At 39.6% G+C, this 22655-nt stretch overlaps 1 protein-coding gene across 5 annotated transcripts in view; it reads left to right on the top strand.

Moving 5' to 3' along the window:
* PDE4D (phosphodiesterase 4D) overlaps positions 1-22655 on the top strand; it is an 849054-nt gene that overhangs the window by 658300 nt on the left and 168099 nt on the right. For all 5 annotated transcript variants that reach the window (XM_036278944.1, XM_036278943.1, XM_036278945.1 and 2 more), the window contains 3 exons: positions 4457-4493; positions 11717-11790; positions 15080-15129. In XM_036278944.1, coding sequence (XP_036134837.1) covers positions 4457-4493; positions 11717-11790; positions 15080-15129 — 161 coding nt within the window. The remainder of the gene's footprint in view (positions 1-4456; positions 4494-11716; positions 11791-15079; positions 15130-22655) is intronic.

The following is a 22655-nucleotide window of genomic DNA, read 5'->3' as shown; positions in this document are numbered from 1 at the left end:
AAGATCTCTTACCCTTTGAAATGACATGGAGGGACCTAGAGAGTATTATCCTAAGCAAAACAAGCCAAGCAGAGAAAGACAAGTATCACATGATCTCACTTATTTGTGGAATATAATGAACATAACAGCCTGAGGAACAGGGTAGACCCAGAGACATGGAAGTAGGGTACAGACCGACAATCCTCAGAAGAAGGGGTTTGGGGGAGGGAGGAGATAAACCACAGAACTTATATGCATGTACGCATAACCGATGGACATGGACAACAAGGCTGGGGACAGGGTGGGGGGATGGGGACGAGGGGATCAATGGCATTTTTCCCATTTCAATGGGAAAAAAAGGAGAAACATCTGTAACAAAATAAATTAATTTTTAAAAAGCATGATTCTAATTGTGTAAGAAATCATGCTTTCTATACAAATCATGTGTAACATACATGTGCTCACATATACCCAGAAGGAAAATGTTACCAAAAGTTATCTGTGGGTGGTTCTTTAAGTTTTTCTCTATTTCCCAAAGTTTCGACAGCTAATTTTACATTCAAAATATACATATTATTTTTAAAAGATCATGTACATTGTATTATGTATTTGTTTATTGCATGCTGTACATGTGAGTGGAGAGGGGTGATCTCCTGTGGCTGATTCTTGGGTATTGTCCAACAGCCCAGTCACCAGAAACATTTCTATGTACGTATTAAATATGAGAACACGCTTGTTTCCCTATAATTCTAAAAAAAGTGGATCAAGAGTGAATGGATAAATGGATGATGTTTTTGAGTCTAATGAAAGAAAGACACCAGGATTTTAAAATATCAAACTACCAATTTTCTGTAAGTTTATCAGTTCCCCAATTCTATTGACAAACTCCAGAGGAGAGGTTTTTTTTATCCTAGATTTATAGCGAGAGAGAGTGAAACACGGAAGATCAAAAAGTTTTCGCAAGACTGGATTCAGAAAGTAAGCTTCAGCCCATGACTCCTCTTCAAAGTGCTGGTTCATGAAACTACTTATGCTGAAATTGCGACGCCTGGTGCTCAGAGGCAGCAGCTCCTTTGTGGCCACTGATGCTCTTAGTATCATAGGATTGGGGTTTCTTGCTCAATAAAGTATCAACTTTCTTCTGATTAATTACACCTCCTTTTCCTTCTGGTTTAGTAATAATAAAGCATGGAAAGATTGATGCCTAGTGTGTTTCAACAAAATTACACTAGTTTACAAAATGACATTTTCAGGTTGAACTTACTTTGTGAGGTGACAAGGGGCTTTTCCACATTTAAGTACTTGAATAGTTTCTGGATCTCAGTGAGGTTTCTGTAAGAGGGTTTGCTTTTGGATTTTTCTTCTTTCGTTTTTTCCCAATGTTTCTGGCTCCCTATTACAGAAAGAATAAGGTTAGAAAAATAAAGTAGTAAATGATACACGAGTAGGAGAAGGATGGCCAAAGGCAGAGGGATTTTTCTTGACTCTTGTGTCATTCCACTTAGGAAAACCAGAAAATTCAATAGTGCACTTGAAGCCTTCTAGTCCCCTGCCCCCAGCAGTGCTGGCTCAGACTCACTCACCAGAACTCATCAGGAAAAGGATATGGATAGAACCTGCCCTCTATTGAAAACCCTTGCCCCTGAAACCCTAGAAATCATTTTACTGTTACTAAAATGAGACAATTGAGATATTTGGCAAAAACAATTTCTGGGTCATTCAAGTTCTTGCTGAATATGAGAGAGAAGCAGCACCCCCCCACACTCAAAATCAGAGTGGGAGGAGGTGACTGTTTCAGCCCATGAGAACCAGGGCAGGTGACTGAGTACTTACTTCCACATCATGGGACTAGAGACCAGCGTGGCACTGACTCTGCTGTGACTGTTGCCAGAGTACCGATCTCATCACATACACGCATACACACACACACATGCATGCACACAGACACACATACATACGTACGTACACACACACACATAGTCACACACACACAGACAGGCAATGTCAAAACAAGCGTTATTTATGACCCACACCACAGCCCTCACTCTGCCCCAACCTGTCCTGCATAAATAAATACTCTAATTCCTTAAAAAAGCTATTTTTCCCTAAAGCATACTCCAGTTGCTTTTGTGTTAAAGTGTGTTGTTTTGTTTGTTTCTTTGTTTTCATTTAAAGGAAAGGCAATATTGCATAATCTTCTTCAGAAAAGTTGTCACCAGGAGGTACAATTTCAGGTCTCCAGGCAATGATCACTGTGCAAATTTGAATCTAGCTTCTCGCCAATTTATAGGAGTTCCTAACAGTCTCTTCCCATTTTAGGAAACAGCAATATTCTTATGGTGTGGTATTATAATCCCTTCCAATACTTTAATTAGCTAGGTTTTCTTTTTTTTTTAAATGTTTCTTTTTGAGGAAAATTGTTTAAGTGAGGCATTTCCGAGTTATTTTCTACCCTAGGTTTTTTTGGTGTGTACATTTAGTCAGTTCATTAAAACTCACACATATTTTAAGCCAAATTGTATATAGCAGAATTATCTTCTGTTAATCTTAACTACTAGATCTGATTTTTTATTATTATAAACAAATTATAGGATACAATTAAAATATGTTTATATTATATTCCTTTTCTTGTGTATTTTCCATACACAAAATAATTTATATTTCACATGCATTATTGTACTTGTGACAGTGGGTGATAAGACATCTTAATATTAAGGTGCAGACTCAGACAGAGATTTTAAAATTATATATTCTGTATGTATTCAAAGATAATGTAAGCATTGTGTAGTTTGAAAAAAAAAGGACACAGTATATGACCTGCTCTTTATTGAGAACATTTGCCACCAAAATGCTGGAAATAATTTTACTGTTATTAAAATGAGACAATTGAGATGTTTTGACAAAAACAGTTTCTGAGTAATTCAAAGGAGTGAAACACCTTCACTAAAATTATAACCGTCTCTCTTGATGCTTTGACAGAGAAAGAAAGCAAGACTGATAAATTATTTTAAATATTATATATTCTAAATACATCTTCTAGAGTGCTTAGGAATAAAATACAACCAAAGAAAGAATTAATAAACATTCACACCCTTTTGTGTGTAGAGTGATTCAAATCCAACGTAATTCATGTAAAAAATCAGAAGACATATTTCCTGGGATGATGTGCCCTGGTCAAGATGACTTAGTTCTTAGAAAATAAACTTTGCAGTCAGGCAATTATAAAAAATAAAATGGAAGAAAAAAACACTGTACCTTGGAAAAAATCTGGATTTCACATTATCTTGATTTTGACTATCTGAATAGTCTCTACAAAGAACAAGTACCCCTCAAAAAATGTAATTCTGAAACCAAGGGGTGCAAAATAACACAGGTTTCCTTTCCATTGTGTTCCAACCTTTTTCTTCTCTTTATTTTCCCACACTCTGAATTTCAAGGTCTCTGTGGAATTTGATGACGACCATAACAACTGGTCTAATTATTGGTAATGAACCGTTTACTAACGTCATCCGAATGCTGCCGCTTATTTCCTGAGTGTTGTTTTAGGTCACTTAGGTCCTTTTCTGAGTTGTTGGTGGTGAATGAAAGGTCAGTTGGAGGGTTCTACGTGACGGTCACGTCCAGCTTTCCGTGTAGAATAATTGCCTTCGCTTCTGATTAAAGAGCTTCAGTTTGCTAAATCAAGAGCTGTCCCACAGAGATCTTGGAAATCCTTCTCACAGATTATTCATGCTAAGAAATACCAGGAAAGAACTCTGGGCCCTAGTTTCACACTTTCTTCCAAGTGGAATGTTGCACAACTTTCCTGCCTTTCTTTCCCTGTCCCTCAGAGACACGTCATGCTGACACCTTGCTCCTGCATCCTCAGGCACGGTGTAGCTGAGGTTGCTGCAGCAACAGCACACACGGGGTGACATTCCCCCGTAATTACAGCGGCTGGGACGTAAGTCAGTTGAGAAGTTGCACTGGGTTTTTATTAGTGTATGATGCAGTCCCATGCCATCTACAGTTCCTAGCCGGTCCAAGACTCACACATGATGATGCGGAGCACTCGATTCTCATCACCTTCAAATGTTAGATGGCCCAGGGGCCTCTCCCCAAAGCCACTGCAGTTGCTAGCTCCTTCCACAGCACCGTTTCCCGATAACCACAGTGAGAGGCCAAGAGTAAAACTCAGGCCCCACTGCTTGAACTCTGTTTCTATTATTGCATATCCTGTGTGCTTAATGAGCAACCGTGACCTTGGCTGAGAATCAAGAAGCCCCTCTTTTTACCCAGGGAACTGGACAATGGTTAACAGCCCAGAAGACATATTTTCACCCCAGTGGCTGGGAAGAACATGTGCTGAAGAATAAGAATGGAATTACTGTAATTCTCTATGGGAATTTATGAAAGTGAACCTTACCATTTAAGATTGATCAAAAGTGATCACAGAGTTATTGGTAACCTGTAACCCTGGATTTGGTTTATTTTTCAGACACGGAGATGACTTGATTGTGACTCCATTTGCTCAGGTAAGCACGGTTTGGTGAATGGGCAGGTTTCTCATTTGAAAATTTAATTTGAGGGATTAGTTCTGGTTCTTAATTTAATTTTCAATCAAGCATAAATACAAATGCAAATTCTGTGATTCATTCAAGTAACTCAAGTGCAATTCTAAAAAATGTGACCTTGGCTATATTGGTTTGTTTCCTATAAACCTAGAGCCCTGTAGAGTTTCTTTGCTCCAAATTATAAATTCCCTAAGTGACATTTAAATGGGACCATACTTTTTTAACTGACATAGCACTAGAAGCAGAAGGCTATATCACAGATTAAATTACATTTAGTATAATTAGGTACATGATAGAGTTTGAAATTGAATATTCCAATTCAACCTGATACTTTATTTACTCCTTCTTTTTTTACATATGATTTGTACAAAGATTTAACTGAGTGACATATTTATACTTATTTGTTCCTTTTAGGTATACTTTAACTTGAAAATACTTTCACAACATGACGTAAATACTAAAAGGTGATATAATGATCTAAAGCATTTTGAAATATATATAAAGTGGTTGATGACCAGATAATTTTTGTGTAGATCAGTCCTCTTCAACCCTAGCTATGCATTAGAATCACTACAAAGGATTTAATCTAAGCTGCACCCCCACTGTTTTTCCAGGAAAAGTGGAGAGCCTCTGTATAGACAGACTTAGGAGAGGATGGAATAAAACTGATTTAACTGGGAGCATGAGACAGGTTTAAAGCCAACACTGTTAATAAGAAACGTTAAATACTGGAATGTGAATTATCCAGATAGTTTATAAGAACAAATAATAATCATGTCAGACTAGCTTTGGTGCTGTGGGCAACTAATTTAACTTCTCTAAGACTCCTTTTTTTCCAGTTGGTAAAATTGAGGGGCTAGGCTATATAAAGATAGGCCCCCAGTTCAAACCTTATCTCCTCCTCTAGCTAAATGAATGGCCTTGGGTTATTCACTGAATTTTTCCACCAGGTTTCCTCCTAAATGACAGTTCCAAGAGCACCATCCACCTCATAAGATTGTTAAGAGAGAGAAATAATACCAGGCTTGTAAAATACTGGGCACAATTTTTATAAAATAAAATGCTTAATGAATTTTTAATGTTATCAATAAGGGCTTTTTCATTTCTAAAATATCATAATAGGTATTATTTTTTAAAATGCATAATGGCAGTGTTTGGATAGTAAAATTATGTATAATTCTTTTACTTTTTTAAGTTTTCTGAAATTTTTTTGCTATAATTTAGATAAACCATGTAATGAATCCATAAATAACACAACAGTATAATAGTGATTTTTTTATTAATAAAGGCAATTAAAGGTAGAATGAAACCACCATCCCTTTCTGAAGATTCATGTCTTGTTTGCATGAGGTTTTGCTGGAGATCATAACTTATTTCTATTAACTATATTTCTATGTTCAAAAAAATATACACTCACATGTTTTAATCATATTTTGTGATACCAAAACCATTTAAAACTAAGGATTTTTATAGCTTATTAATGAGAACCCATCATTTTCTTTCTAAGTGCTGTGAACTGAGTGAAAAGATAAAATCAGGCAAAATAATATAAATAACCATTACCAAATATAGAAACAACCATCCCAACTTGAGCAGTCTTCTCTTAAGCCCTGTTGGGTACAACTACCTTATTTTGTTGGTCTAACCAATAACTCTTCAAATTCTTAATACAAGATAAAATAGTCGCCATTAAATGCTAAATATTATAATACTTACAATGTAAGATGTTATGTCACTTGAGGTGATACCATTATTATTCAGCCTAATATACCAGAGTTGCTTTCACCAGTGGACAGTTGATTCTAGACAAGTCACTCAGGGACATGTTCAAATAGGCCAGAGAATTCTCCCCTTTCCCCAGCATGCTTTGAGATTTGGAATGTCCCACTAAATTCTTCTGGTGAAAAAGCCACACTGCCTTCAAAATATATATATAAAAGGTTTAGAAAAGATATATAAGCAAAAGGAAGAAAAGAAATTTTTCCATAATTCCAAACCCCAAAATAACTAGTATTGACATTTTATTTTATATCCCTTTAGCCTTATTTTTTTGTGTGTATTTTCTTTACTATAATTCTTAAAAATGAGCCTCCCACTGTCTAAAGTGGACAAAAGTCTTCTCCCAAATTCATCTCATCTTCTGCCTCTTCTTCAGAACTCATTTTTATTATGCCTGAGTGCATCTCCAAAACATGAAAGAATCCCTCCATTTTTCCTCCAGTTGTGGTTTCCTGTGACGCTAAGAGAATAAACTCCTAAATTATAAGAGAATTTAGGAAGTTAAGGAAGGATATATTCTACTTTCATGGCCAGGGCTGAAAGCTAAATCATCTTGGACGGACGTAATCTTCAGAAAGGACCCTACAGTATCCCTCCCGAGTCCACAGCATGGTCAGGGCTAGCAAGTCTTCCTGGTGTATTTAACCTAAACTCCTCCACTTTCAATTTCTTATGTTTTCCCCTGTAAGCTCAGAATCGTCTTGATCTTCAGAAACAGTGATAGCTTTAAACATTTGATGTATTTCCATTTTGAAATATTCTCCTATGTTCGTGCTAACACCTTTTTTTTATTTTTTATTTTATTTTTTTATCCTCCCCTGAGGACATTTTTGCATTCATCTTCAGATAGAGCGGGGAAGAGAGAGAGAAACATCCATGTCAGAGAGACACATCGACTGGTTGCCACCCACACGACCCCAACCAGGGCCAGGGACAAACTACAGCCGAGGTACGTGCCCTTAGCAGGAACCGAACCCTGGACTCTCTGGTCCGCAGGCCGACACTCTAACTGCTGAGCCAAACAGGCCAGGGCCGTGCTAACATCTTCTGGAGTGGGAGTTTCCTTGGGCATGGAGGCTAGGTGTTGAGTGATCCCAGTGTGGCACCGTGTCACACCGCTCGGCAACTGGCCATTTCCTCCCCAGAGTGCAGTAAGAGTTTGGCCAGAGTTCTTGTGGGGGACCAAGGAGACAACACCGATGACATGTAGGAAACCCTGCTTTGTCGTCAGCTGCCCATTATTTGTTATGACTACTTTGTAAAACTCCAGGCCAACTAGAATTCTCACCTGCAAGATGAAGTGTTAAAATAGAACACTACTGTTCCATCGGTAACAGAACATCGCCAGTATTTCTTCAATGTCCCTGCAGGCCCTTCCCTGTCTCACTAAAGCCGCAGCCATTCTGTGGTCTCATCACAGTTCCCCACTCACTGAGCCCACCAGGTTCCCCTCACCAGGCTATGAAAGAAGATAATTATCACATTTCAGTTGCTTTTATCTGTTAGTTTTTCTTTATCCTTAATTAAAAAAAAAAAAAAAATCACAGCTAGCATCTTTTAGAAATCCAGAAATCAATATTTGTTGACATACAAAAACAGCAATTTCATATGGTTTAACCAAAACATGACTTGGAAAGAGGTTTTGTTTTCTATCAAAATGACCTCTCTATCTTGTAAATAATCATAATTTGACTCCATTTTTTCCCTGGAGGTAAAACCAAGGCAAGGTATTCTTTCTCCCACTTCCCCCAAGGCCAGTGACAACACATGGTCTGTGTTTTAGCGCCATCTTGTGGCTTAAAGAGTATTTGGAATGAAAACCACAGTCCTCAAAATCATTTGTTATTTTTTTAGGCAGGGATTTTTGTAACAACATTATTGCCACATCTTAAAAAAAAAAGAAAAAAAGAAATCTGAATATTTTCAAGAAATCATTATTTTACAAGTATACATTTCTTTTAGGTTATTATGTTCAGTTGTTTAACTTTTTAGTGTAGTCCACATTTCCTGCTGTATTCAGTGAATCCTGTCGGTTAGAAAACGTTCAGAAGTACCTAAGAAAACCTGAGAGGAGCATGCATAAATAACATCTAAACCCTTTCACGGGCTGATACACGATACATCGTTATGTAAAGTTCTCCATAACCCTATTATACTTTCTTTCTCAAAGCGTATATATTTCTCATCATTCCCAGTGTATTTTTGACCTTGACTTATTACACTTTTGCTTGGAGGGACAGAAGAGAAAGAAATGACCTTAATTTTTTAACCATTAAGCTGTGTAGGAGAAACCTGAGGGACCTTTTTGGTTAGCAGACACTGAAGAGTGAAGAAAATTACAGGAGCATTAAAGCTTTGACAACAGTTCTTAAAGGGTTGAATGCAAGGGGAATGAGACCTGCCCCAGAAGAGAAGCAAAAAATCATTGGACCCTAACTCAGGGTCATGAGTAAAACTCCGGCAGCAGCAGAGGTCTCCCTCTTTGGTCCTGCAATGCAGCCGATAGCATGAAAGACCAACAGTGCATTTGCAACGGGGACACCTAGGCTCAATCAACTATGCCTAGGGCAGTGCCCCCTTATAAGATTTGTCTGGAACTTTTATTTACACTTCTGCCAGTATCAGGTGTCATAGTGAGGAAGATAAGAGTTAATGCTTAATATAAAATTTATTAAATATTATTTGTCCTGCCACAAAAACAATGATCAGGGAATGATGTATCTGCAAGGTAATTGACTGCGGCATTGTTTACCAAGGAAAGCTTTAGGAGACAACCTACGAGTCCATCAGTCAAGGGGACAGGCAGTGACTGCCTAGAGGAGGGGCTGAGAGGGACATTGCTTTTCTCCTTATTTTGAAATATACGTATGAGCCCTGGCTGGTTTGGCTCAGCGGTTAGAGCGTCGGCCTGCGGTCCTGAGAGACCCGGGTTCGGTTCCCGCTAAGGGCATGTACCTCGGTTGCAGTTTGTCCCCGGCCCTGGTCGGTTGTGCGGGTGGCAGCCACTCGATGTGTCCCTTTCACATCGATGTTTCTCTCTCTCTCTCTGTTCCTCTCTCTCCCTCCCACTCTACCTGAACAAAAAGTGGAAAAATGTCCTCTGGTGAGGATAAAAAAAAAAAAAAAAAAGAAAGAAATATACGTATGAGAGACTATATCTAGTGATTATCTAAAATATAAAGAATAATACCAAAAGTTAACAGTTTAAGAAATACAGTACCAATAGTTTAATGCCCCAGAGTATTCCTCCTCCCCAATTTCGTCTTCCTGCCTCCTCTCAGAAATAATCATTTTGAATTTTGTCTTTGTTGTTGAGGGGGAGGCATTTTACTTCTTACCCTTTCCTGTTTTAAGTCTGCATCATGTGAAGATATAAATTATACAAAAATAGATACATTAAATTTAAATTTCAAAGTACTACAACTTAATATCTTTATTATAACAGAGTAAAAATCCTTTTTACAGAAAAGCAATTCCAGTATATCTTTTATGAACTAGTATTTCCTTTCAAATGAGCATAGAACATGAATTGCCTGCAGTACAATTTCTATTTACTCAGCTGTCAAATGTAGTGCACTTACTGTAATTTATTAGAATAAAATTCTTAGAATTCTGAGGTTAAAATTTTGCCTAGCAAATGGATTGATTAAGGAGTGCAGTAGTCTTATTTAAAATGCTTTATTAAAGTATTTGATATTCAATTCCTAAAGCATAAATTAAGCCTGCAGGATTTAATGACAATGGATTATTTATTAGATTTATTTCTGCATCATTCAAGATTTCATGCCTAATAAAAGACATCATGGTCTGATGTCAGCAGTTGGCTGCTTGAATACACCGTCATAGGCAGTGTGACCTTTCAGCGCTGTGAGTTGTTTATATGTGATAATGAGCCAGGTTTTTCCAGTGACTGAGTTAATCGCGGTTGGCACCTTAGGAAGCGCCATTGACTCCTTCAGGGGATCGTGCTGGAGGTCACAGTCCCAGGGCAGAAACAGCCACAGATTAATTTACACAGATCAATGCCAATTTCAAAAAACATCTCAGACATTTTTTTTTTAATTTCTTAGAAAATATTTATACTGACTTTTGTTTAGGTCAGTGCCAAATGAAAAAAAAAAAAATCTGAAAACAGTTCTGAGACCCTTGCAGCAATCATAAAAGTGCCCCCCTTTGTATTATCAGTGATGGACATTTGTAATTCCCGTGCTCAGACCAAACCATTGGCCAAATGGAATGTTGCCATAATGAGCTGATGTCCACTGAGTGTCTTCTCTTTGCCAGGCATTGTTCTTGGCACCTAACTTGTCATTTCATCTCATCTTTGCAATATTTCAAGGTGGATCTTACTATCCCACTTTATAGATGAGGACACCGAGCTAGAGAGAAAGTATATAACTTGTCTCAGTTCACACATTGGAAACGTAACGGACCCAGGCAGTCTGAGTGGTTATGTGGCACCCAACAGGACATTTGTAATCTGTGTTTTAGATAATTTAACATTCTGGTTGTCACCCAGATTAGCCATAGTCTCACCTAATCTAGGTTTCAACCTGGAGAAAACTTGCCGATTCTAGGAGAGTGTGAGGACGAGAACACTCTCGTAACTCTCAGAAGTCTTACTTCCACTTCTTTGGCCACTTTCTAGATTCACTGAATTAGAAAAAGGGAGGGCTGTCAGACACAGGGGGACCTAATGGCCCTGCCTTCTGTGTGTGGCTACGTGGTGTCATTTAGGAAACCAGTTTTCGTGAGAATCTTCTATGCACCAGGCACTGTGCACATACAGAGTGGACCGATTTTATGTGAGAAATGCCTCCCTGAGGAACTTATACTTCAAGATTCCAATAACCTTAACCAAAAATAATTTCTGTTTACTGGCTAAACTAGCCAGTAGCAGAGGTAGGAAAACACACACACACACACACACACACACAATTTAAAATGTACTTAGCTTGTTGACTTTGAAATTATGACATTCTTGGTGAACTTTTGAAGCAAATTTGAGGGTACTTTGTTTTAAATCTCACCTCTAAACTGAGACTTTAGTAATACCTTCTATTACACTGTTTCAAATTTGCATAAAAATGTAAGACTGCTCTGTGTACATCACTTGGTGGCTGAGGAGCCCCGGAAGCCGCTGCTGTCGCCGCATTCACAGACCACGAGGAGAAGGCCTGGGAAATCCTTACAGTCTGGCCTCTGGATTTCCCACAGATGCATTTAAACTTCCCTCAGTCCTGGGAATGCTTTCGTGCTTTAGTGGTGTATGAAACTAAGTTGCAAGCAATGTCAAGTTTTCACTTAACAAACCATATTTTAAAATCACCAAATCATTTTAAATTGCATTAAAGATGGCCCTACTTCAAGAAGTTTAAAGAATCTTTTTTTTTTTTTTGTCCTAGGTCTTAGCCAGCCTGCGAACTGTGCGAAACAACTTTGCTGCATTAACTAATTTGCCAGATCGAGCACCTAGCAAGTAAGTTATCCTTTGTTTCCCCTCCTTGAGTTTCATTGAACGCAAGGCAATATATTAGATTTCTCTGAGCCCTTGCCTGGTTGTCTAACCATTTACACTAAGTCATATGATGTCCTGTTAATTTTCTATAAATACTCTGTAATGATGGTTCTAATATCAGAACTGAAGCAGTATGACAAATAAATATGGTGATTCCATCTGTCAGAAATCACCTGGCATGATCAGTCCTCTGCCGAGTTATTTACACTCAGGGTAACTTTATAGTTTTGACTTACTTCATAAATTAACCATGGACAAATAATCTCATCAAGTCTAATGTCAATCTAAAGTCATCCTCTTAATTCTAAGTCAGTGATTACTTAGAGAAGCATCATATCATAGCAAACATCTTTGATTTTTCTGCTAACCGTCACCGACCCTCAGATCACCAGCGTCATGGAGCAATTAATAAAATTGGCATTTATGGGACAACAGAGGAGCATTTGAAAGAAGAAAAGCTGAGACAGGAAATGATTATATTTGGAGGGGTCTAATAACTGTGAAATATCTAAAAAGAGAAAATTAATTTTCTAAGAGTAAATGAAAATTTGATTAGTGATTCAGATGCTCATTATTTTGATAATCTATTATTAATAATAAAATGTTATTAAAATATCAACTTAATCAATTTCCAGAAGAAAAAAAACATTTCTTTAAATTAATATTAAAAGGACAATGAGTAGAAATTTATTTAGAACTATAACTTATCTAAGTGTATAAAATTTCGTAGTAGTTAATACTTCTTAAAGAACAAAGAAAATCTGAACTTTTTACCCCATAATAATATAAGTGACCTCCCAAATTCACATTTTCCATGGTTTAAAAAAAGCTCTGGCTATTGTGCACTTACTTCCTGTGGTAATAAAAAGGTTTCTTAGAAATCAATATAAATGCCTCAATCCAAATAATTGCGTGGAACCCAGAAGCTTCCGCTGATTGTCATGTTTTGTAGGTAATGAATTTGTGCAGTCCTGTTCTCTCAGCCTGAACATTTTTTTCTTACTTTCTTCTTCCCATCTACATCCACTGGCTAACTGTCATTTATTCTTTAGGTGACAGCTCAATTACAGTTTCTTTGGGGGTATCCCCCCTAACTAACACCCAGCGTACACACCCACGCACACGGGCCCCGAACTGGGTGGTATGCCTTTTCCATCTCTGTCTAATTGTGTCCTGTGTCTAACTCCTCTCTTAGCACCTCGGTCTCTATGCTCAAGTTACCTATTTGCTTGTCTAAACCGAGTGTTCTTGAGAATGTCAGTCCCCAGTGAGCAGGGGTTGTATCTGGTTCACATGCATGTGCCTGTGCCTGCAGAGTACTCAGCAGAGCGCTCACTCCCGTGGCTGGTTGTCTGGAGGAGGGAGTGGTCATGCAGAGTGGGTTGTCTGGAGGAGGGAGTGGTCATGCAGAGTGGGTTGTCTGGAGGAGGGAGTGGTCATGCAGAGTGGGTTGTCTGGAGGAGGGAGTGGTCATGCAGAGTGGGTTGTCGGGAGGAGGGAGTGGTCATGCAGAGTGGGTTGTCTGGAGGAGGGAGTGGTCATGCAGAGTGGGTTGTCTGGAGGAGGGAGTGGTCATGCAGAGTGGGTTGTCTGGAGGAGGGAGTGGTCATGCAGAGTGGGTTGTCTGGAGGAGGGAGTGGTCATGCAGAGTGGGTTGTCTGGAGGAGGGAGTGGTCATGCAGAGTGGGTTGTCTGGAGGAGGGAGTGGTCATGCAGAGTGGGTTGTCTGGAGGAGGGAGTGGTCATGCAGAGTGGGTTGTCTGGAGAAGGGAGTGGTCATGCAGAGTGGGGCCTGGAGCGGTGCTCGGTGTATGTGCTCAGTGCCCCACGTCTTCCGTGCGCCATGGCCACACTCTAGCATGGCAATTGGTAGGCATGTCACCTCCTCTTTGGAAAGTCTGAGCCCTGAAGGAGGCATGGAATTATTGATATCACTCGAAAACATTTTTAGTTTTAAATTTTATCCAGAAAATAGGAGGTGTTGCTTTAAATAGGAAACAAGAAACTTTGTAACTCCTTTTACACTTTCTTCAAATATGGTCACTTGGGTACCAGCATCTAAACCTTTGGGAGACAAACAGTTGATCGGACAGGTCTGAAGGCATCAGACTGTCCTCAGTCTCTAAGGAGATGACCTGAGATCCATTCCGTGCAAGACAGAAGTTTCCAGCCGCTTCACAGTGACAAAATAGACCCAAATGGAAAAGAGCAGCCAGAGGAAGACAGAAATCACAGTTTATGCCTGGTCTTGACTTACAGTATAATGCCCAGGATGACATCTAACCAAACAATAGTATCTGATAGACTCAAAGTAAAGGCCCTTGTGGTCTCTCTTGCAAGTATCTATTTTTATTTTAATTTAAAGATCACTATATTTTGAAAGCTTCAGTTTTATGAACAACTTTATAAAGTTCTGGTTTTAAACATTTTAATGGACATTCCATAATGATATTCTTTTCAACATAATTTGTGAAGCACTGATTGAACACTGGATACATGGTACTAGACTCTGTAGAAATACAGGTCAATCGTGTCACATGGTGTGTGTCTTTTTTTTTAAACTCAAAGCGTTTATAATCATTTTGTGGAACTTGAAGATTTTCTGAAAAATTAGAGAATACAAGGTAGAATCTATTTAAGTAGCTTTAGTTTATAGTATTTCTAAAGTTTCTATAGTATCTATTTGCACAAATCATTAATATTGCTCTCTAACAAACATTATCATAGATGTTTCTCAACATAAGAAAATAGAAAAAGTTTAACTAGCTTCACTAATTGTAATAGAGTTTACAAGAAGTCATTGATTTCTGATAACATAAAGGCAATTGTAAAAATGAATGCCAAAAATAAAAGCTTTTAAACACTGAATTAAGGAAACCAATTGTACACTGACTGCTTTTTCAAGTTCAGAAAGGCTGTGTTTGCTCTGGAAGCCCGGGCTTAACTGAATATAGTCGATCAATAAGAACTTCCTCTCCTATCATGTGCCTGTGACATTTACATCAGCTTTATTTACCCCAAAGTCTATAACTATGAGATTTAACTCTTTACTTTTTGACATGTGTGACCTGAGCTGTAGGTCAAAGGGCACCCAGACACTTGACTGGCTAGTCTGAAGGGAAATCTTTATTTGCATGTCTTAACTTAAAAATAATCCTTTAAACTAAAATGGCATATCTGAAATGACTCAGAGCTCTCAAATCAACAAGCACCCCATATTTACTGCTGTATATTTTTCTCTCTTTGTCAGAAGATCACCCATGTGCAATCAACCGTCCATCAACAAAGCCACCATAACAGGTAAGAAAGACCTGGGAGCTCATTCATCTCATGTCTAGGAAGAAACCGTGTCTTCTGAGACTCCGCATAATACTAACACCAATTTTATTCTGCAGTTGTACCATTTTAAAGAAATGAGTCCATTTTTCTCTGTATGATCATTTCTTTTACTGATCTCACAAGTTGTCCATTTGAACTATGACTTGGAAAATCTTTACTGATATACCATTTTTAAACCATTTAAATGTGTGTTTATACTGTGTTCAGCGTTGTTCTGGGCATTTGTACTTTGGGCAATAGCCTCCCCTTCACAGTGCTGACTGTGTTGTGTCCGTTTCATGTTATCGGTGTGCTGTTCAAGTATGGCAGCTTGGTTTAATGAAAGTAAACACATAAATAAAAGGTACCTTCCTGGTTAATCATTATCCCAGTTGTGTGTAGGAAGGGACACCCTTCTCATAGTCGCTGATTTGGACCCAGCGAGTTGAGAATAAATTCTGTTTGGAAGGGCTGAGAAGTAATTATGAAATACAGAAAGGTTCAATGGGATCAAAAGATCAGGTGTTGGGGAAGAAGCGTGGAAAGAAGGGTGAAGGACACAAAGGGCAGAAACAATAGCACCCCTCTTCCTGTTAGTCGGGTTTAGATGGGGACTTGGTCTCACCTGAACCCAGAACAGAATAAATGAGGTCATTTTTTTGAACATGAAATCAAATTGAGTTCCTTTAATCATTTCTTGAAACCCCAACTGATTCATTAAAATAATTACCTGGAAAAGAAAACCTATGTTTTCTAAAATTATCACCAGAAGAAAATTAACATAGTATCCAAATTAGACCAATATTTCATTTGATTCAAGTGTCTCCTTTGGACTCCACCTCACATTATGCTGAGGAGCAGTTTATTAAGTTATAGTGAGTGTCTGTCTGGTCAGCACTTTCAACCGGCTTGCTAGTGATTTTTACATCAGAAATGATTCTGTAACAGTTGTTAAAGTTGTTTTTTTCCCTGGATGTCTTTTTGAATGAGACTTGTGTTCAGTGAATATTAAATTATTGGTTCTCTTTTCCATGTTTATCTTTCAAGATTTTATTGGTGATGATTTTCAACTGTCGTTTTGTAGTGTAAGTCTGCTTCACCAGTTTTCTTGATACTGATCAAGAGATGAACAGTAACTGAATTCCTGCGATGTAGTTTTTTTAGTAATACATTTCGCCTTCAAAAATCCAAATTAAATGTCAGTTAGCTTGAACTGAGATGTGGGTGTAGACCAAGACCCTCTGTTTCTACCCTTATGTGACTATGTTAAGGGATGAGCAAGCCGACTTGTGTGAGCATGTGCCTGGGCCCTCTATTGAGAGATACCACATGGAACTGTGTCCCCGGCCCTGCTCCGGGCACTTTTGTGACCCTTGTGAAGAGGGACAAACCCTCCCCCGACCCCTGCTATTTTTGGGCTCAGCAAGACTCTAACACTGTGGTATAAGCAGAATGCAGTGCTATTTTGGTCCCTGAAACCTTTTGTAGCTCGAGGTCACACATGAGCCAGCCTCACTGGAGCATCCTCCCAGAGGAGCAGCTGCAGGTACCATTGGAGACTGTTGTGCCCAACAAGAGGTGGCGGGTGCTCAGTGGTCGGGTCAGCTGTCCACCCACCCTGGCAGTTGCCTGGCACTGATTAAAGGGAGAGTAGCTGCGCTCGAAGGGCACAGACTTGGTCTTGAACATGTGTGAGAAACCGCATGGCAGCTCAGAAATGTTTCCGTAGTATTGAGGCCCAGGAGCAATACCCGAGAGAACTGTGAGTTACTAAAATTTAGTAACTGAATTACTAAAACTGTGAGTTTACTAAAATCTGGGAATTGAGGCTAATATGGCCTCATTTGTACCCACAGACTCCTGGCCTGGGGCCTGGCCACAATGGGACTACAGAAATATCTTATCTAGGAAGGGAAACTAATTAACTGGCATTAACTGCTTAGTGCTGCTGTGTTCATCACAAAGCACAATAGGAAATTAACTGACTAGAGAATGGAAGGTGTTTTCCTTGCCCAAGCACAGCAAACCGAGGTGGGAAGGAAGGTGGAAGGGGGTGGGAGGAGCAACAGCAGGGGAAGGTTCCCCTCTCTGGGCCGATTACGGAAAGGTGGGCTTTTAAAAACATAGAGCCTGGCCCGTGTGGCTCAGTAGTTGAACATTGACCCATGCACCAGGACGTCACCGGTTCGGTTCCCGGTCAGGGCACACGCCCAGGTTGTGGGCCTGATCCCCAGTGGGGGGCATGCGGGAGGAGGCAGCCAGTTGATGTTCTCTTTCATTGATGTTTCTATCTCTCCCTCTCCCTTCCTCTCTCTCTCTAATATCAATAAAGAAAACAATTTTTAAACGTAAATAGTAATGATAATAGTGGTTGAGACTTTGATGGAAAACTTGAGATCCACAGAAAAGGTAGTGCTTGTGAATTTCCTCCCTTAGCAGCTGACTACCCCGGTCCTGCCTCCCCGTTTACATCCCCTGTTGCTGGAAGGCAGCTGTACCTTAGCAGAAGACCCGGGAAGGGCAGAGCAGAGTGTTAAAAAGAGTCTGTGGGACACCCTTTAAGATGAACTTGGCCTTCTTAGAAATTTTGTTTCGGGTCTAGAGAGACAGTGTAGCATCTGGTTAAGTTCGTGACTGGTCCAAAGGCTGCTGTGGTACACAGATTCAGGGGGCCCCTGCGGGGCAACTTCCCAGACGTCACTGATGCCCGGGAATTGTGCGTTGTGAGTTCTTTGCCCGCGCAGAATTCAAACCACGCTCTATCGTGATAGCATATGGCCCTGGGCAGGTTACACACCCTCTCTGTTTCCTCACTCATGAAATGCAGATCATAACTCATACAGTTACTGCTAAATTGAATGAGTTTACCTGTGGGATACTCAGCTCCATGCTTCACAGAGTAAACATTGGATACATCATTTATTTGGTTTTGTTTCTAGGGCCCACTCTGTATATAGAACGGGGGAGTGATAGAAAGGTAGGCCAGAGAGATGAACTTCAAAAAAAGGAAAAATGAGAGAAAAACAAGATTGCAGGGTTATAAGAGTAAAAATTATGGAACCCCCCCCCCCCAGGTGGTCAAACTAGAAACACTCTTCACACCTGTCAATAATGGGGCCTCCTAGTGTCCCCAGGGCTGCGGCCCTCCCTCTACGACAGCCGCGGACCTCAGTGTCTTCATGATGTGTGTGATAAGCTATATTCAGGATTGCTTTCAAAATCTAAGAACTTATTTTGAGCCACAGCTCTTTGAAAAAAAAACAAAAAAAAACAGTAACTCCATAACTTTTCCATAGATCAACTTAAAAAAAAAAAGAGAGTTAAGAATTTTGACTATCTACATATGTCACACTCTGTTCTCTAAAACTTCTCCCCTGGGACATAGAATACCTTTATTCCATGTTGAGGTTATTCTGTTGGGCATGTGTCAAAGCCAGGAAAGTTTCATTTATTTCATCAGGGTTAAGGCCTTTTAGTCACGTGCCAGTCTTTATTTCCATACACAATGGGTAAATACATAGCTGGAAAGTGATTTAACAATTAAAAATAATAATAAAGCGCCCAAATATAATACATTCATCAAAGGGCCTTACTACTGAAGTTCTTTCGTGCGATGTCATGAAAAGCTGGTGCGTGCGGTTCCGAGTGTGCGTGGGAGCCCCGCTTCCTCGGAGCCCCGCTTCCTCGGAGCCCCGCTTCCTCGGAGCCCCGCTTCCTCGGAGCCCCGCTTCCTCGGAGCCCCGCTTCCTCGTTTGCTTCCCCGGCTCACTTGACGCGCAGGGATGCGAGCACCACACCCCGTGCGGACGCGGAGAGAAGTCGGCGACCAGCAGAGCTCAGCAAGCAGTGGTACTCACCAAGGGTGTCTCCCCTCGACCCTACTCTGCACCCGACTTTCCCTATTGTTCCTAAAGTTAATTTAAAAACTGGTAGAGCGGAGGAGAACATTCAGGATATATCAGCTTTTCTGGTACATTTCATTTGTGGCCGTTTCCCAGCAGTGATGGCAGGCCGTTTGGGGACCCCTGCCTTGATGGCAGGCCGTTTGGGGACCCCTGCCTTGATGGCAGGCCGTTTGGGACCCCTGCCTTGATGGCAGGCCGTTTGGGGACCCCTGCCTTGATGGCAGGCCGTTTGGGACCCCTGCCTTGCGCAGAGACGGGCTCACCTGCGCAGCCCTTCGCAGGCGCCGAGTAGCAGACCGGGGGTGTGCTGAACCGGGAAGGCAGCAGTGACAGGTGCCATGCCTGTGCGGGGCTGGTCTGTACTGTGTTCCGAGCACGGCCATGTCTCTTTGGGCACAATTAGTCATTTTGAGCATTTCATTTTTAAACAACGTTAACTCAAGAAAAAACATCTCATGAGACTTGGTCATGTTTTCACGATACCAATTTTCAATGTTCCTAATTTCCATATTTTCAGTTTCTCTATTTAATATTTTGAAATTAAGAATTTTCAGGGAAGAATGTAAGTCAGAGAACATTGATCTAAACTTCTCTATTTAAAAGATGAGAATACTGAGACCTGGTGAGAGAAATGTTATTTAGAAGCAGAACTAGGAACAAATATAGGATTCCTTTTTCTAAGTCCAGAGACCTTCTTACACCTCCATAAAAGCATACATCAAATTAGGTTAGCCTTCAGACCCACCATAGAAGTGCATGTTTTGGAGAAATTAAAGAAGTAAGTACTAAGGTTACTGATTTCTGAGCACTAGATAGAGCATTGGGGTTTTTGTGCATAGGTCTTTGCATTCAGAGCTGTTTTCTTCATACAACCTATTGACTCCACCTTAGTGGTCCTCGGGTTAATAAAGGTTTGCAGCCTAAGGCACAGGACTTTTGAGGCTTTGACTATAGAAAATAAAAGTTCTCTCCAAGCAATAAAATGAGTACAGTTACCTACTTTTTACCTGTAGAGGGAGACATGTGATGAAGGACAAGCATAAAACAACACAAAAGTAGTTTCAGAAAAAAATAGTTTTAGTCCCAAAAATTTGGTGTAAATCTCCACTCTGTTTCATATATTTTTACCCTGAATATTTGTAATTCCTTAAAAATGAATTCTAAATAGAATCCAGTCTGTTGGTAAATAGAAGATTTAAATAGTAAACAACTGAATAATACTAGTCAGTCAAAACACAATGAAAAGAAACTTAATCTTGTATATTCTTCTTCTAAAACACAAAGTGGAGCCTAAAATCTAACAAAGGGGGGGAAAAGTAACAAAAATATTTAACTGGAACAATTATTTTGTTATTATCTAGACTAATCACTTAACACGTTGACCTTATGAAAGGAAAGAAACTCAGCAACTATTTTATTGGGACAACAGTGATAACACCAAACCTTATGTAGGTCTCTGTCTTTTAAGTCTCTGTGTGTGTATGTGTGATAAAAACAAGTAGTGTAGCCCTGGCCGGTTTGGCTCAGTGGTTAGAGCATCGGCCTGTGGTCCAGAGAGACCCAGGTTCATTTCCCACTAAGGGCATACCTCGGTGCAGTTTGTCCCCGGCCCTGGTTGGTCGTGCAGGTGGCAGCCACTCAATGTGTCCCTTTCAAGTCGATGTTTCTCTCTCTCTCTCTCTCTCTTTCTCTCTCTTTCTCTCTCTCTCTCTCTCTCCCCCTCCCTCCCACTCTATCTGAACAAAAAATGGGAAAAAATGTCCTCGGGTGAGGATAGAAAAACAACAAAAACAAGTAGTGTATGTAATATTAAAAGACATATGAAACAGCCCTGGCCAGTTTGACTCAAAGGTTAGAGCATGGGCCCACGAACCAAAGGGTCACAGGTTTGATTCCCGGTCAAGGGCATGTACCTGGGTTGCAGGTTTGATCCCTGGCCTGGTCAGGGTCATGCAGGAGGCAACCAATGTGTTTCTCTCACATCAATGTTTCCCTCCCTCCCTTCCATTCTAAAAATTAATGGAAACAATATCCTCCAATGAGGATTTAAAAAAAACACAAGATGCATAAAACAGATAACAGTTGAAAAGCACGAGCCACATAGAGAAGGCAGAAGGACCCAGCCAGTGTGGTTCAATGGTTGAATGTTTACCCATCACCAAGAGGTCGCTGGTTTGATTCCAGATCAGGGCACATGCTTGGGTTTCAGACTCCATCCCCAGTAGGAGGCATGCAAGAGGCAGCCTATTAAAGTTTCTCTCTCACCAATGTTTCTATCTCTCTCTCCCTCCCCTTTCCTCTCTCTCTAAAAATCAATAAAAACATATTTTAAAAATAAAGAAGGCAAAAGGGATCTGGGTGAGAAATATATGTAGGATCTGAGGACACACCATAAAACGTGTGTCACTGTGTACAGGGAGGAGGATGTAGACCAAGCCTTTGCCACAGAAGCCTCACCTCTTTATCAACCTCTAGCAGGTACTAGCATTGTTGGCTAGTTCTTTTTTTTTTTCTTTTATTATGAGCAAAGATTGCGGCAACGCTTTAATAATTGCAGAGAATGAGTGCTTAGTAACCTCTTTAGGAATGTGATTGCAAAATGCTGAGTGCACATTATGTGAATAGCTTTAATAAAAAATTAATAAAGATTGTTCATGTGACTTTTTATACATTGACTTTTTTTTTAGTTTTTGCCTGTTTTACTTTTATACTTAGGACATTTAATGACTGTCAAGTGTTCTAAATTTTTTAAGCCAAAATAGATTACTTTAACAAAATTCCCTCCTTAAAAAGTTTTTTTCAGGAAAACATTGAACTAAAAGATTTGCTAATGCAAGGAGTGTGGCTATTGATTAAACTTATAACCTTTTTGATGGTTAAATTTCTGTTTCCCTCCTTGCAAGCAAACTTGTTTTATCTCATATACATTTATTCAGATAGCAGAGTTATACTCACTAATATGTAAAAAGACCAGATTTGACACAGTGCCTTTTCAACCAAGAATTAATTGAAGTAATACTTGCTTTTACAAACAGTGAAAAGAGTGATATGTCATAATCTGGTAAAAAAAAATAATAATAATTTAATTGTATCTCTGTTGCCTGAAATCTTCCCGGGGCATTTTGCTATAACTTTAATTGAAATTATTAGATGAGACTGCATGTTCATTTAGTCAGCACAATGAAAAGGCTGTGAGTCAAACCACGTAGGTTGAAAACCCAGCTTTTCTTTTACTAGCTGCAGAATCTTGGTCAATTTATCGAAATTTTTTAAACTTTTATTTTTTCATCAATAAACTCTAAGTCAGTAATTGGTACCAAGAATGTATTCAACAATGTGAGGTAGCATCATTGCTGTAATTTTATTAGTAGTTGTATCCATTTTGTGAACAAATATTTTTTATGCACCTTATATATGGCATGCAGTAAGGTAGGTTTAGAGATAAAGAGATGAGTAAAATGTGGCTACTGCACTTCAAGGAATTTATAACCTAGGGGAGAAGAACGCATGAATAATTAAGTACAATCTAAGTACCATTATTGAAGCAAATTCAAATACGTGTATTTGAAGGCAAGGCAGGTGGTTCTCCCTGGATAAAGCTCC

This window comes from Molossus molossus, unplaced genomic scaffold (genome assembly GCF_014108415.1).
Source record: "Molossus molossus isolate mMolMol1 unplaced genomic scaffold, mMolMol1.p scaffold_m16_p_3, whole genome shotgun sequence".
NCBI classification, from domain to species: Eukaryota; Metazoa; Chordata; class Mammalia; order Chiroptera; family Molossidae; genus Molossus; species Molossus molossus.
This window is presented reverse-complemented; position numbering and strand designations above follow the sequence as displayed.